This window comes from Harmonia axyridis, chromosome 5 (assembly GCF_914767665.1).
Source record: "Harmonia axyridis chromosome 5, icHarAxyr1.1, whole genome shotgun sequence".
NCBI lineage: Eukaryota > Metazoa > Arthropoda > Insecta > Coleoptera > Coccinellidae > Harmonia > Harmonia axyridis.
The window spans coordinates 37,744,191-37,759,228 of NC_059505.1; the positions used below are offsets into that span (position 1 = coordinate 37,744,191).

The window sequence follows — 15,038 nt, forward strand, 5'->3', positions numbered from 1 at the left end:
ATTGATATGAATATCTATCAGTTATTTCGAAAATTTTGAGTATTGGGCTGGGTTCTAGTCACTCAAAATAATTTTTGAACATTCAAATTTAGAATTATATATAAGTTTGTTATTTTAAAAAAAATATATAATAAATTTTATACTTTCTCTGAACCCACCTGAGAGAAAGAGTTATTCCAAGTAGAGATATAAATTTTTTTGATCTATTTTAGAAAATATTCAAAATTCATATTGAGGGGATCCATATCAGTACCTACATACACACAAATTAAGAACAGAAAAAAAAAGGAAATTTCGATACAGTTATTAACAAAACATCAAATAAAAGCGTTTATTCAATAACGTTCACCCAATTTGAAACAACCTCCAGACACGTTAAGCAATGAAAAAAATCCACGTACGTCGACATTTAAAGTAGCGAATAATTTCGAAAGCATAAGACAAAATAAGCTGCGACATATACGTCAAATTTCCGACAAGAAAAAAGCAATAAAAAGATGGAAAAACACATGTAATAATAACGTATACGCCGGATGTGAAAAGCATCAGACACACGGGGAAGCAATATTCGAGATACAAATAAGGGTGGGCACACACGCGCACACCTCCCCAGGTAAATTGGAAAATGTAACCTGGAAAGAAGATATATATTTAATCAACTCAGTTTTAGATCCGTAGCTATCAGCGATTGAAGACAGGAGCGGGCGTATAGCAAGGATATATTTGATTCTGAAATTGAATCCTCTTCCTCATTTAATATAGTCGTGTTTGATATATGCTCGGCTTTATTTGATTAGAGAAGTCTGTGGAGGTAGGGATTTTTCTTGATATATATACGACTTGGAATATGTTCCGAATAGTCTGCAGTTGTTACGGTAAAGCATATTTCACGGGAATTGTATTTGTTTGTCTATTTTTGAACATTTTTTTCCTACGAATATACCTAGGTCCTATACGTTTTCGTATAGAAGTTACAAGAATATTGAAAAAAAAAGTTGTTAGTTAGAAATATGTTTGTATCAACCGTTGGTTTGGTTGGCTGCATCTTGAATTATATTGGGTAATTTTTGATGAAATGTGATTTCAACATGATAGAAAAGCTGTTTCATATGTCCTCATAAATAAAAATCTAACGGATTGAAACCCGGTGAAAGAGGGGCCATGCGTTAGTTCCTCTTGACCTACTATGCATTTGATCGGAAAATTGAAAATTTTTATTTTTATGGAAAAATTTTCGTTCTTCGTCTTGGCGAAAAATTTGAAATTTAATATTTTGCTCTTGCGGGGGTACCCCCCATCCCATGTCTACGCCCTTGGCCAAGAAAAACTCCGAAATTGTAATACGTCAAATTTCCCGGAACGCTAAAACCCATACCGCGCCAAGTTCAATAAAAGAGTTAACGGCAACGAAGAGAAAACGATTCCAGAAAAGGATCTTCGCGAGAATCCGAAGAATATTAATGAAATGTTCCAAGATTTGCATCTAACTTATTAAGGACCCCGTCTCAAAGTTTCGCCTCATTAATTTTTCCCAGTCGGAGTTTGATTATTTTCCGGGCTTGTGATTAATTGCAAATTTAGAATTTAAAGCGGTGTGGATCGGGTGGGTAGGAGGTGGGTGCGTTCTAACGCTTCGCTAACCGTCGGCTGGTTGGCTTCTTTTCGAAGACACGTTCTTGTTCGTCTCGGGTCAATTATCCGCAAATTAGGAAGTTTTGATCCTGGCACAGCGATACCAGCATTGGAAGTTAATGAGTTTGTGAAATGGCTCAGAGTTAATGGCTGATGTGATGGGCGTAAGAAGCGTGGATAAATTGAAATTACGATGGGAAAATGGCGAATTGCTAATTGTTATAGGTAGGTAGGGAGGGATTGAAATGCTGTTTGTTGAATTCAAGGAAAAGGAATTGATGAGTTTTTTAAAGTTCAAATTACAGGCGACGTTTTGTATATACAGGTGGTCCAGCATCCAGATTTCAGTGCATGAACTTTGCGTCGGATAGAACTACTCTTCTCATGAAAAAAAAAGTCAAAGTTATCGGGAACACCCTGTATATTCAGACTCCAAGGCTACAATATTCTAATTTTCATATAGTAGATGTTATGTGTTAACATATTTTTATTTACGGGCTTGTGATTATTTGCAAATTTAGAATTTAAAGCGGTGTGGATCGGGTGGGTCAGATGTGGGTACGTTCTAACGCTTCGCTAACCGTTGGATACTTTTCGAAGACATGTTCTTGTCTGTCCCGGGTCAATTATCCTCAAATTAGGAAGTTTTGATCCTGGCACAGCGATGTCGGAATTGGAAGTGAATGAGTTTGTGAAATGGCTCAGAGTTAATGGCTGATGTGATGGGCGTAAGAAGCGTGGATAAATTGAAATTACGATGGGAAAATGGCGAATTGCTAATTGTTATAGGGAGTTATTCTGGGAAGGAGTGGAAATGTTGTTTGTTGAATTCGAAGAAAAGGAATTGATGAGTTTTTTAATGTTCAAATTACAGGCGAAGTTTCGTTTCGTCTATACAGGATGGTACCTGCTAAAATCCAAGGTTTGGCAACTTTTGTTCTCCTAGTATCATAGGTTATTTCAGATCGTTTGGCGGGCTTGAAGTTATTTTTCTAAATTTCTGATATATTTGAACTGAAAATGACATACGCTCACTCTATATATGTTTATTATAATCCTACCTAATCAACGTCCAGATTCTACCATAGATCCTCGAATATCTATTCTTTTTCTTCCATACCAAATATAAGCATTTCAAGTTACCCAGCATACAAAATGCAAAAATTTCATCCGGATTAAGACTTTTTTTCCCTTCAACGACTCCGTTATTGACGAAATAAAGCCAAAAAAGAACCGCAAACCTCACTCCAGTCGATGTGTGCGGCCTCAGAAAGGCGACACAGGCCGAAGAAATAATACTTCTTAACAGTTAAAGCCTTGAGTAAATCCATTAACTAGATCCAACTATCTGGAGTCTTCTGCTGGCTTCCGGGTTCCGTAAGTGGATTAGGGACTCTTAAATATTCCAGTAATTGCTTTGGCGTGTTCCCATAAGCCAATATCTTGGTGTTTACAGAGAAGAGACGGTCTGAGAGATGCCGCTTTTGGGCCGATGAGGATTGTCCCTTTGAATTTTATAGTGGAGACTGGGGGATCAGTTTTGTCCTCAAACTTTTACGAAAAGACGACAATGGGGTCGTTAATTTTAAATTAGGTTGGCTGTGGGGGACTTGATTGTGTGGTGTCCGTTTTCGGTAAGTGGATCTGAAGGGAGTTGCTTGCCTTTTTTTGGTTTTAAGGAGTTTGACAAACTTTCGATTCGGTACCCTTTTTTTTTTGGGCACTCTGTACTGAGAACAGTATAATTACGTAACGATTCAGTAATCTTCAGAGTAATAAATATAGATAGAGGGAGCATATCTCATTTTCAGTAAGCAAATTTTGTCCCCACGTAAACTATCAAATTTGACATGAAGCGCGTGGAAATGAAAACATATCAGTGATACGATATTTCACTCAATTCGCGAGTTTCTCCTCAAAGAACGCACTTCTTATGTCCCATAGGGAATCACCGTTTCATATTAACTCAAAATATATTGAGACAAATACCTAAATATATCAGAAATCAGAAAACAAACTTCAAGCGCACCAAACGACTTGAAACAACCGATGACACTAGGAGAGCAAAAGTTGCCAAACCTTGGATTCCAGCAGGTAGATATAGAAAATAATAAATATTGTGCTTATTATAAATTCGACAATTAGGAAAAATATCGGATTCTAAATATAAAAATTTGTATATTTAATCGCTAAGCACTCAAATAAATATACTTCATTCAATATAATATACATTCATAACGATATAGTAAAATTGTGGATTTGAAAATACATATATAACAATCCGACAACTTAATCTAACCATGTTGGAGTCATGTAAAAATTGCATATACTCCCTCTATCTATGTTCATTACTCTATATTAGGTGCTGATATGAATATCTATCAGTTATATTGTAAATTTTAAGAATTGGGCTTGGTTCTAGTCACTCAAATAATTTTAGAATATAACTGATAGATATTCATATCCATTGACGCCCCACGTTGGGTGCCAATTTATATGAATATCTATCAGTAAAGATTGCGTATACTCCCTCTATCTACGTTTGATACGTTTAGGATGGACAAAAGAGAAGCGCTCAAAAGCTCTTGACCTCACGTCAGTGCGTTCCTCATTTTTGTACCAATAAACAAAGATTTTGATGCAGGTATGATACTAAATTTCGTACCATAACTACAAACGCTGCACCAAAATAAATGGACCGAATTCAGACCTTAAAAGATGCAAACACCGTCGAAAATCACACAGCGAAAAAAAAAACAACGCAAGTTCGAAATCCCGACCGATTCCTTATTATGCGAGATCTGCGTTCCTGACGACGACCGAAAAAGGACGAAACGTTCCCTCTCCCGGCGTATCTTACCGCATAATCGAGATGGGATAACAAATCCCGGGTCTTTAGCCTCCGAGTGGAGACTGGGAAAACATCCGGGCCATTTGCTAAACTAACTAAACTGCTTTGCCTGTTATTTATTCTGCATTGGAGAAATCCCCACGAACGACGTCTTGAAGTAGCGCTGCCACAGTCTCATCTCAAATATTTAAATGCTATCGCTTTTCCAAAAACAATATTTTCCTAGGTATTCTGCTGTTTCTTTTCGGGCTGTTGGAGGTATTTCGTTTTGTTGGGGTGAAAGGGGAGAGGGTGATATTGGCAGGGTCCGATCGCCTGAGAGCGATTTATTTGAGTTGGTCTTCTGCCTTGCAAGATTTTATTTTTTACGTTTAATCTGGCTTTTCATGTACAAGTGTTTTAGCAAAATATAAGGAAGGAAGTGGTAATGAACGATAGATTTAATTTAATTTAAATTAAATAATTGTGCCCAAAGTCCTCAGAAAGTCAGAACAACATGAACAAGCACTGCTTAGTTGTTGTTTCGTCTTGATGGGGATAACATTGAAATTGTTGTATGTATTTTGTACTATATTTAAGCACATTGTAATTGTGGTTGGAATCTCAAATAAATTGAACTGAAATTGAATTGATAAGTAATGCGTTACTGAATAAACTCTATTCTATTCTGAAATATGTTTCAAAGGATGTAAAAGTTATAAAAAAAAAGAGTGTAAAACCACATGAAATTTTCGTTGAGTCCGAAACAATTAGAACAAAAAATTTGCTGTGGAAATATTCGAGGCTTTATTGTAAAAAACTGGTTATACATTTATGATTGAAAGTATTGTCCATCGCTGGCCACTACTTTCTCCCATCTTTCGGGCAGCGTACGAATACCGCGTTGAAAAAACTGGTCATCTTTTGGAGCGATCCACGAATCTATTCAATTTTTACTTCTTCATAAGACCGGAAGTGCTGGTCAGACAGGCCGTGTGCCATTGATCGAAACAGCAGATAGTCCGAGGGAGCACGGCTGGAGAATACGGCGGGTGAGGTAGGACTATCCATTTCAACGTTTCCAAGTATGTCTTGAACATTTTCGTAACAGGGGGTCGAGCATTGTCATGCTGTGAAATCACTTCATGATGTCTCTCGTTGTATTGGCCGTTTGTCTTTCAATGCTAGGATCAAAAGCATTAATTGCGTTCGATAACGATCTTTTGTGATTGTTTCAGTCGGTTTGAACAACTCATAATGCACTACGCCGAGCTGTTTCACCAAATACTGAGCATGACCTTGGAACCGTGAATATTTGGTTTGGCCCTCGACGTGGAAGTATGGCCGGGATATCCTCATGATTTTCTGCGCTTGGGATTATCGAATTGAACCTGATTTTCGACTCATGTCACAATGCAATGCAGAAATCCCATCCGTCTTTGCCTTGCAAGCAGTTGTTCACAAGCAAACAAACGCCGTTCAACATCTCTCGGCTTCAACTCGTACGACACCCAATTTTCTTGTTTCTGAATCATTCTCATGACTTCCATGCTTTTTGAAATGGCAAACACTAAAAATAAAAATTATCGTAGGACAATTGGAGGCATATTATTATTATTAACCTTGTATAGGAGCTGATGCAAGGCCTATAGGCACCTCTAAATATAGAAAATGACATTAAAAAATAAGCACTTCACAGCAAGAAAGAGGTAAAAAAACACAAGAGCTCCAATTGTTCCGCAACATTTTCAGCAATGGGGTCGATAATCCCTAATACATCAATGGCAACGTTTATATTTTCATCTGATCTCCATATCTTTATAGAAAATAAGAAAATTCTTCAGAATTCCCAAATAGGTCTTAAATTTCTGTAAACGAGAATTACACTGAACTTTCCTTACTATATCTCCCAAGGTGACGTAAGGACATAGTACCAAACCGCCACTCAGACCGGAAAGGCAAAAAAACAGGCGCCATAATAATCCAACAATACCGGATACAATGCGTTCCATTATTCAGCATCCGTTTCTGCCATCATAATTCAATTAAGCTGTCTGTTTTCCCATTTGTCGGTGTTTAAATAGAAAGCGACGCCCGTTGCCTCGAATGCCCCGCAGCGCTTGCTCACTCCAATCCTGGATCGTGCCTCGTTTTAACGGGAATACCTTCGGTTTTCTGCAAGGAGAAATTATGAGGGAACAGGAAGGAAGCGATTGCAATCGTTTGGAAGTGTAACTGGCGAAAAAATTTTTTTTTGGAGTTCCACATGGATCTATGTTGGGGGCGATTATTGTTTATCGAGGTTGCAGAATGGCGAATGCGCCACAATACTGCGTCTTCTTTCAATGAAGATATTCTGAATTTCAGAAGTTTATCAAAACAGAAAACTCGATTTTTCTATTTCATACATAAGTAACCAAATTCTGGATAACTAATGTTATTGATAAGTTTCATATACATACAAAGTTTCATCGAAATCTGACCGATAGATTCTGAGATATCGAAATTCAATGAAACCTATAATGGATTTTCAATGCAATGTGTCTGTCGAGATGTTAAAACCTTAAAACCATTAAAACTGTCTGGCTATTGAGGTGAGATTTTTTATAGGTTCTCAAATAACACATATAAAATTTAGCTTTTTACTATAACTAACGTATAATTGTAATTATAAAAGTTGAGGGGTGTCTGGCAGGGGAACTGTCATAAGTGTCCGACACTGGATGACGAGTTTTCTTAAGTTATCCCAAAAAAGTAATACAAAAATTGAGCTTCATACTTAAACGTATTTAAGGTATTATTTTCTAAGGTTTGCTACCCGCCAAAGTAACTAAAACCCGTCTTTACCTGTGTAGAGGACATGCGCAGAAAAACTCTTAGACTTTATAAAATGGCGAAGGTCTTTAGGATTCTCCGAAAAAATGTCCAAAAAAAAATGAAAGTGATAAGATAAGAACTTTTTTCTGAGTATTTATTTAGTTTTAGATGAATTTCCGGTAAAAATTACAACGGCACAAGATTGCCCACGAGAAGTAAATTTTTTTGTTATCTCCTTGCGTCAATATATGACAATGGACAAAAAATGGCTCCATTATTTCACTCCGGAGTCCAATTGACAGTCAACTTAGTGGACTGCACATGATGAACCGAATCCAAAGCGAGGAAAAACACAAGTCAGCTGGCAAGGTTATGGCATCAGTATTATGGGATGCGCAAGGTATAATATTCATTGATTACCTCCAAAAGGGCCAGACTATCAACAGCGATTATTATATAGCGTTATTGGATCGTTTAAAGAATGAAATCGTTAAAAAAGTCCCCATTTGAAGAAAAAAAGGTGCTGTTTCATCAAGACTTTGCGCCGTGTCACAAATCAATGAAAACAATGGCAAAATTGCCTGAATTGAGCTCCGAATTGCTTCTGCATCTACCAGATCTGGCCCCCAGCGACTTTTTCCTGTTCTCAGACCTCAAAAGAATGCTCGCTGGAAAGAATTTTAGCGCCAATGAAGAAGTAATCGTCGAAACTGAGGCCTATTTTGAAGCGAAAGACAAATCGTACTACAAAAATGGTATCGAAAAGTTGGAAGATGGTTGTAATCGCTGTATCGCCCTCGAAGGCAACTATGTTGTATAATAAAATCGAATTTTGCTGAAAAAAATGGCAGACCGGGGACTTTTCAATTGATCTGTTATTTGTACTTGAGACAAAATCCCAATAATCCTCGTTGGAGGTCAAAACACAAGCAGTAGCTGGCAGACTACTTTCCCTAATTTCCGATATCAGTGGATCTCCAACCTACGAGTCCAAGCATCTGGAGCTAGGGGCTTCACAGACCGGAGGGAATATTATTATCAAAGATAATATTGGCACGGCGAGATCCGACGTTACGGAACACCCCCAGTGCTCGAGGTCTTTTCGCAGTCAGATTATTCTATTACCACGTATCAACATCGGAGGGGACTAATTTTGTTTAGTTTCAAAACATTCCATTGTTTCAAGTGGATCAAAAATTCAACGGAAGGTTAATTACTGAGCGAAGCATCGATCGTAAACCCGTGGACGCCTGGGGGCGAACGTCGAGAAAAAGACCACAGAATCGAGTTACGAGATTTCGTCTCGTTTTCGCCGATATAATGGCCTCAGCCTTTTTTTTTTCGCTTCATATTTTGATCGACGGGTGGGTGAGAATGTGTTGCGTTGGAAAACTAGATTGGTTTGGCTCGTTTTAGTGGTTGTTCTTGAGAATTGAATTTGAATAGTTGTAATGTGAGTTAGGTTTTTTGGTGGAATTTTGCTAATTTTTTCAAATTCAAATTAGGAAAGAAATATTTGAGAGTAGACTTGCAAACTTGAGGTGTAAAATGCAACTACGTTTATGGAAAAATCATGTCCTCTGTCCCAAGGGCAAAGATAGCTTTTTCTTGCGGGAGGGGTAGGTAATCGAAAAAAATCATTTTTATTCTTAAATTTGATATTGCATGTTGTCTCCAAATATTTGTTTCTGTCTGCAATAAATTCCTGCATCATGAAGGAGAACAAATATTGTAGTCGCTCTTTCCAAGTTTTTCAAATGTTACAAGAAACCAGCTGTTCGAGGATAACCAAAGTCGATGTTTAGTTGTTGTTAAAATGCCTAGAGCACGTGTACGCGGAATTTATTACCAGCTAAATGAAATCGAGAAATTCAACTACTGTTATGAGATGTTGCCAAGCGTGATTTGATAAAGCCCAAAATCGAAGAAGAGTAGGTACCGGACGACGAAGGGGCACAAATGAAGTTTAAGATCGATCTAAGACGGCCATTAGAGACCGATTTGCGACAACTCGATCTTTGGCCGATGAGTGATTAGGAGAACAAGGTCATCCAGTTACTGTCTGAACGGTTTACCGACAAATAAGGTCTTTTGTTCTGCAGCATTATCGACCCTATTTTGTGTTACCTCAGAGGGTTGAGCATCGCCGGCAACGATTACAGTGGTGCAGAGAACGTCAACATTCGAATGTGGAATGGCATCATGTCGTCTTTTCTGATGAATCTGGATTCTCCTTGGGTGCACATGATGGCCGAAGAAGGGTTAAACGATGTCGCGGAGAAAGACGTGAACCTCAGTTTGATATTGAGCGTCATGTACACCGGACAGGCGTTATAGTATGGGGTACAATTGCACATGCAAGTAGGACACCTTTAGTCTTTATTCAAGGAAACATGACAGAGCTGCGTTACTTCAGAGGAATAGTGGAGCCATATGTTATCCCTTACCTTAACCGGCTCGAGAATCCAATATTTCAGCAAGATAATGCCCGACCTCATGTTGCCAGAGTTATTTTAAACTTTTTCGAAGCAACCCATGTGAATCTTTTGCCATGGCCACTCAGATCCCTTGATTTTTCGCCCCGTAGAGCATGTTTGGGACATAATGGGTAGAAGGCTTGGAAATTTACCCCAGCCCCCACGGACTGTGCGGCTCTGAGATGAATTACAACTTGGGATAGCACCCCTCAAGAAGAAATAGACCATCTTATTGCATCAATGCCGAGACGTGTTGGGGAGTGTATAGATAATCGCGGTGGACAAACAAATTATTAACAAATTTATCGAAAAAAATTTCGATCATTTACTCCTTGCTATACTCTCTGTTTTTTACAAAAAAAAAATAATTTGAACAGCTCCTTCTGGGTGTTGCATTTTCATTGTCAGTTATTATATACAGTTACGAAGTAATCGGAAATCATATTTAGAAAGAACCGATATTGCATTGAGTTTTGAATCGGGAATTCTCGATAATTCCTTCTTCCACATCTTGAAAGATCTTGTTTCTGAATATGTTTCATTTAATTTTGTGAAATCAAGGCTTATTAAGAATAAATGAGCACACGCTGTCAATTTTAAGAAGAATTTTTAAATAATTTGGAGTTAATGTAGAATTAAAACTAATTTCTTTGTTTCATTTCATCATTGCTTTATATATTTTTTTGTTCATTGACGATGCTTAACATAGGTGTATGTATTAAAGTAAATAAAGTATTAATAATAAATAATAAATCACCGCAAAACATCCCTCAAAGATACATCCCCACCTGTCCGACCAAACTGATCAAAATTCAGCGCGATAGCGTTAACAGCACGGGTGTCGACGCACCTCAGGGCCACGCAAAATTTACATGCGAATCTCTCCCACCTATACCACCTCCACTCGTCTCCGAGCCGCGTTCGATCCGGCCCGAAGGACCAAAGAGGGAGCATCGGCGACGCTGCTGCTCCTTTCGGCCGCACAACAAACCAATAATCCTCAAATTTCCCGGGGCCACAGCGCCGCCGATGTTTTAAACTAAAACAAACAGGGGAATTATAATGATTCGATGGAGTGATCTTGTTTTATTGATGGGCCGATACGGGAAACGGGCAGGCTGGATTTCCGAGCATTTGCCTGCCGCACAATGCGGGGATTATTAAATATGTTATTGTTGGAGGGAGCGCTTATAAATGGATCCCCGCTCTCGGCGGAGTATCGGACGGACGAGGGGAGGCGAGAGGGTGGTGTGCTTTTGGTTTGTGTGCGGCGGGTACACCTGTCTGGTACAATGTCCTGCTACTTTGGCGAAAACGCTAGATGATTTACTATATCGTAAATACTCAGAGTAATAAACGTAGATAGAGAGAGCATATAACATTTTTAGTGAGCAAATTTGTCCCCAACATGAACTACAAATTTGACATGAAGCGCGCGGAAATATTTCACTCAATTCGCGAGTTTCTCCACGAAGAACGCTCTTCTTATGTTCCATAGTGAATCAACGTTTCATATTAACTCGAAATATATTGAAATAAATACCTAAATATATCACAAATTCAGAAAACAAATTTCAAGCGCGCCAACGATGTGAAACAACCGATGACACTAGGCGAGCTAAAGTTGCCAAACCTTGGATTTCAGCAGGTAGATACAGAAAATAATTAATATTCTGCTTATTATAACTTCGACAATTAGGAAAAATATCGGGATTCCAAATATTCAAATTTTTGAATATAACTGATAGATACTCATATGAATTGGCACCCAACGTGGGGCGTCAATTGATTGAATTGAATATCTATCAGTTATATTCTAAAATTATTTGGGTGACTAGAACCTAGCCTAATTCTTAAATTTTCAATATAACTGATAGATTCATATCAGTACCTACCATAGAGTAATAAACATAGAGGGAGTATACGCAATTTTTACATGTCCCTAACATGTTTAGATTACGTTGTCGGATTGTGATATATTTTCAAATCCACATTTTTACTATATCGTTATGAATATATATTATATTGAATGAATTATATTTATTTGAGTGATTCCCGATTAAATATGCAAATTTGAATATTTGGAATCCGATATTTTTCCTAATTGTCGAATTTATAATAAGCAGAATATTTATTATTTTCTATATCCACTTGCTGAAATCCAAGGTTTGGCAACTTGTGCTCTCCTAGTGTCATCGGTTGTTTCATATCGTTTGGCGCGCTTGAAGTTTGTTTTCTGAATTTCTGCTATATTTAGGTATTTATTTCAATATATTTCGGGTAAATATGAAACGTTGATTCACTATAGGACATAAGAAGTGCGTTCTTTGTGGAGAAATAGCGAATTAGTGAAATATCGTGTCACTGATATGTTTTCATTTTCGCGCGCTCCATGTCAAATCTGATAGTTCATGTTGGGAACAAAATTTGCTTACTGAAAATGACATATACTCCCTCTATCTATGTTCATTACTCTGAGTAATAATAATAATAATAATGCCTATTGGAGAACCCTTCAAAACGTTAGTTTCGATGCTCAAAAACAAATAAAGTTAAAAAATGCCTGTCTGCGAAAAATGATTGCAAAGTTCTATGAAAATCCTTTCAAATTGAATTAAAAACAAATCAATCCCTTCAAAATCATAAACTTTCATAGCAAACGTAAAAACAAAAAGCCGACCCTGCACCGTTCACAGCATTTTTCTTCCCTGTCCAATTGCACCACGTATATTTACATATTAAGTTGGCACCGCCGACAAAGTGCTCTATTTGTTTAATCCAGGCGAAACAACGGCAAAAAACCTTTTCTCCGCTTTTCCGACAAACATCCACGACCAAACTTCGAATTTCCATTTGAGAGAAAAACCCAGCTTTTGTTTCTATTGTTGGCAGAATCATACGCATTATTTCGATGCAAATATCATAATATAGAGGGCGGTAATGTGTGAGACCGAACGGCGGTAGATGAAAAAAAAGGAGGAGGAAAATAAACGGGAGAGAACAAAACGTGGTTCTGACGTTGAGTGTGCCCTTAATTTTATTCATTTGATTTCGAATAGAGATAACCTAACTTACTACGTTTATGACAGCTTGTCACTACGGAATCACACCCTCTGGTGGCTAAATTAGGGTATTACTCTACACTAGCTTTGGGGCTGCTATCCCCCCCCCCCCCAAATACCAGCAATTCAGATAAAATTTGTCAATGGAAAGAACGCTATGTCTTGTGTTCATATTTGATTTTTTTCATAAAACCGACAATTTCTAGTCACTCAAATAATTTTAGAATATAATTGATAGATGTTTATATCAATTGACGCCCCACGTTGGGTGCCAATTTATATGAATATCTATCAGTTATATTCTAAAATTATTTGAGTGAATAGAACCCAGCCCAACACTTCAAATTTTCATAATAACTGACATAGGACAATAGGAGACAAACTGTTGTAATTAAGGTTATAGAGGACTCAATTTGTCAAATAGAAAAATGCTGAGATACAAATATCTGTACAGAAGAAATCGAATAACGAACTATTCTGACCCAATATTTTTAATTTCAGGTGTGGTTCAAAAACAGGAGAGCAAAATGGCGGAAACAGAAGAGAGAAGAACAGGAACGTCTCAGAAAACTCCAAGAAGAAGACTTGTGCAGGGCCGATCAGATAAAGTTCGAGCATCAATCTCAAGCTTCTCATTTCAGCGGAGATGATTCTTCAGATTTGGAGGTAGCCTGAGTATCCCTCTTCCAAATCCGCCATCAAAGTGATCTAGTCAAGAATGGTACAGATTGAATATCAATGACCTTATTCCTATCTGAAAAATATCCAAGTACACATCTGACCCATTATCCTGCTTGATATGAATGTGTACTAAGATTTTTTTTTCTTTCTCGAAATCCAAGAGTTTCTGTTTTCCCTCTGTATTCAGATGTACCCTGTAAATATATCGAGATTTGTATGAATCTAGGTAATCTAACCACCTTTGTGTATATTGATAGTTTATTATGTCCATTATTGTTGTCTCTTACATTTATTCGATGTAAATTATTCATTTCACGTGAAAACACTTGTAATATAGCTCTTTATGCATGTGTAAATATAGTTTTACGGAACTCTGTACTGAATTGTATCTAAACTGGAAGAAATTCTTCTGTAACAAGTGAATGGATGACAGTATAGTACATTTTGTGTTCGATTATGTACATATTGATAGGTGTTTGAGGTATTACATTATGGCGTTTGCTATATTGTCTATGCCCTTCTCAATCGTTCTACTATATTATGTAATTTATTTGTTTAAACTTGTTTGTTGAGTAAATATCATGATTTTTAAGATGTTTTTTCAATTGTTCCTCAGCTCCTAGCTCAAATCTTCCCTAGTTTTCACTTTTAATAATAATAATAATAATAATAATAAACGTCTTTACTTTTCCTTTTTTCTGTACAACACAGGCGAAGTTTAGCCTCAGGCTATTCTTTCACTTAACCTGTGCAGCACGATACATACAAATATTACAATAGCGTTTTTTACTCTAGAGAGGAGAAGAAAAAAAAGAAAACATGTCAGTAGGTTTCATGAAACAAAAATCAAAACAACATACCCAATATGATAAGGAGGAGTAGTTCAACAGTATTAGTATCGTGAAAGGAAAAGGGTATAACAGGAAAGATAAATTAGAAAAGTCCATATCAAATACTAACTCCATAATTCGAGAAGTCTAGCTCTCAGAACACGCTTCATTTTTGTACTTCATTATTTTGTATAAAAAATAGCAAAAATGATATTTTCTTCGAATATGCATTGGAAGCAAACCCAGCTCTCTTATTTCATGCGAAACATGATCAAACTTTCTAAGCGAGAAAACGAAACGACAACAGAATTTCTGTACTTTCTGAATACGGTGCTGTTCAAATTTCGTCAAATAATTTCCATAAACAACATCCCCGTAATTGAATAAAGATAGAACCAATGATTCACCAAGAATCTTACGAATAGAATAGTTTAGGCAATGTCTGTGCGAGTATATCATCTTGAGAATACAAAATGATTTCTTGAGCAGGCTATTTAACTGGTGTTTTTTTTTCGAGGTATATAACTTTAAGTTGGTATTACTGTACAAGATGGCGACCGATTTAACAGCTGTCAAGTGATTTATTCTCAGTTTGTTTTGGCAATTCATCATGAATAGACTCACGCCTGAACAACGCTTGCAAATAGTGCAATTTTATTTCGAAAATAATGGTTCTGTGCGGAATACGTATCGCGCACTACGTCCATTT

General features: G+C 37.2%; 1 protein-coding gene across 1 annotated transcript in view; it reads left to right on the forward strand.

Annotated features, from left to right (window-relative positions):
• LOC123680201 (homeobox protein goosecoid) overlaps positions 1-14,091 on the forward strand; it is a 30,793-nt gene extending 16,702 nt beyond the window's left edge. The window contains exon 3 of the mRNA XM_045617987.1: positions 13,320-14,091. Within this exon, the coding sequence (XP_045473943.1) occupies positions 13,320-13,493 (174 nt within the window). The 3' untranslated portion in view covers positions 13,494-14,091. The remainder of the gene's footprint in view (positions 1-13,319) is intronic.
• Positions 14,092-15,038: the final 947 nt, after the last annotated feature.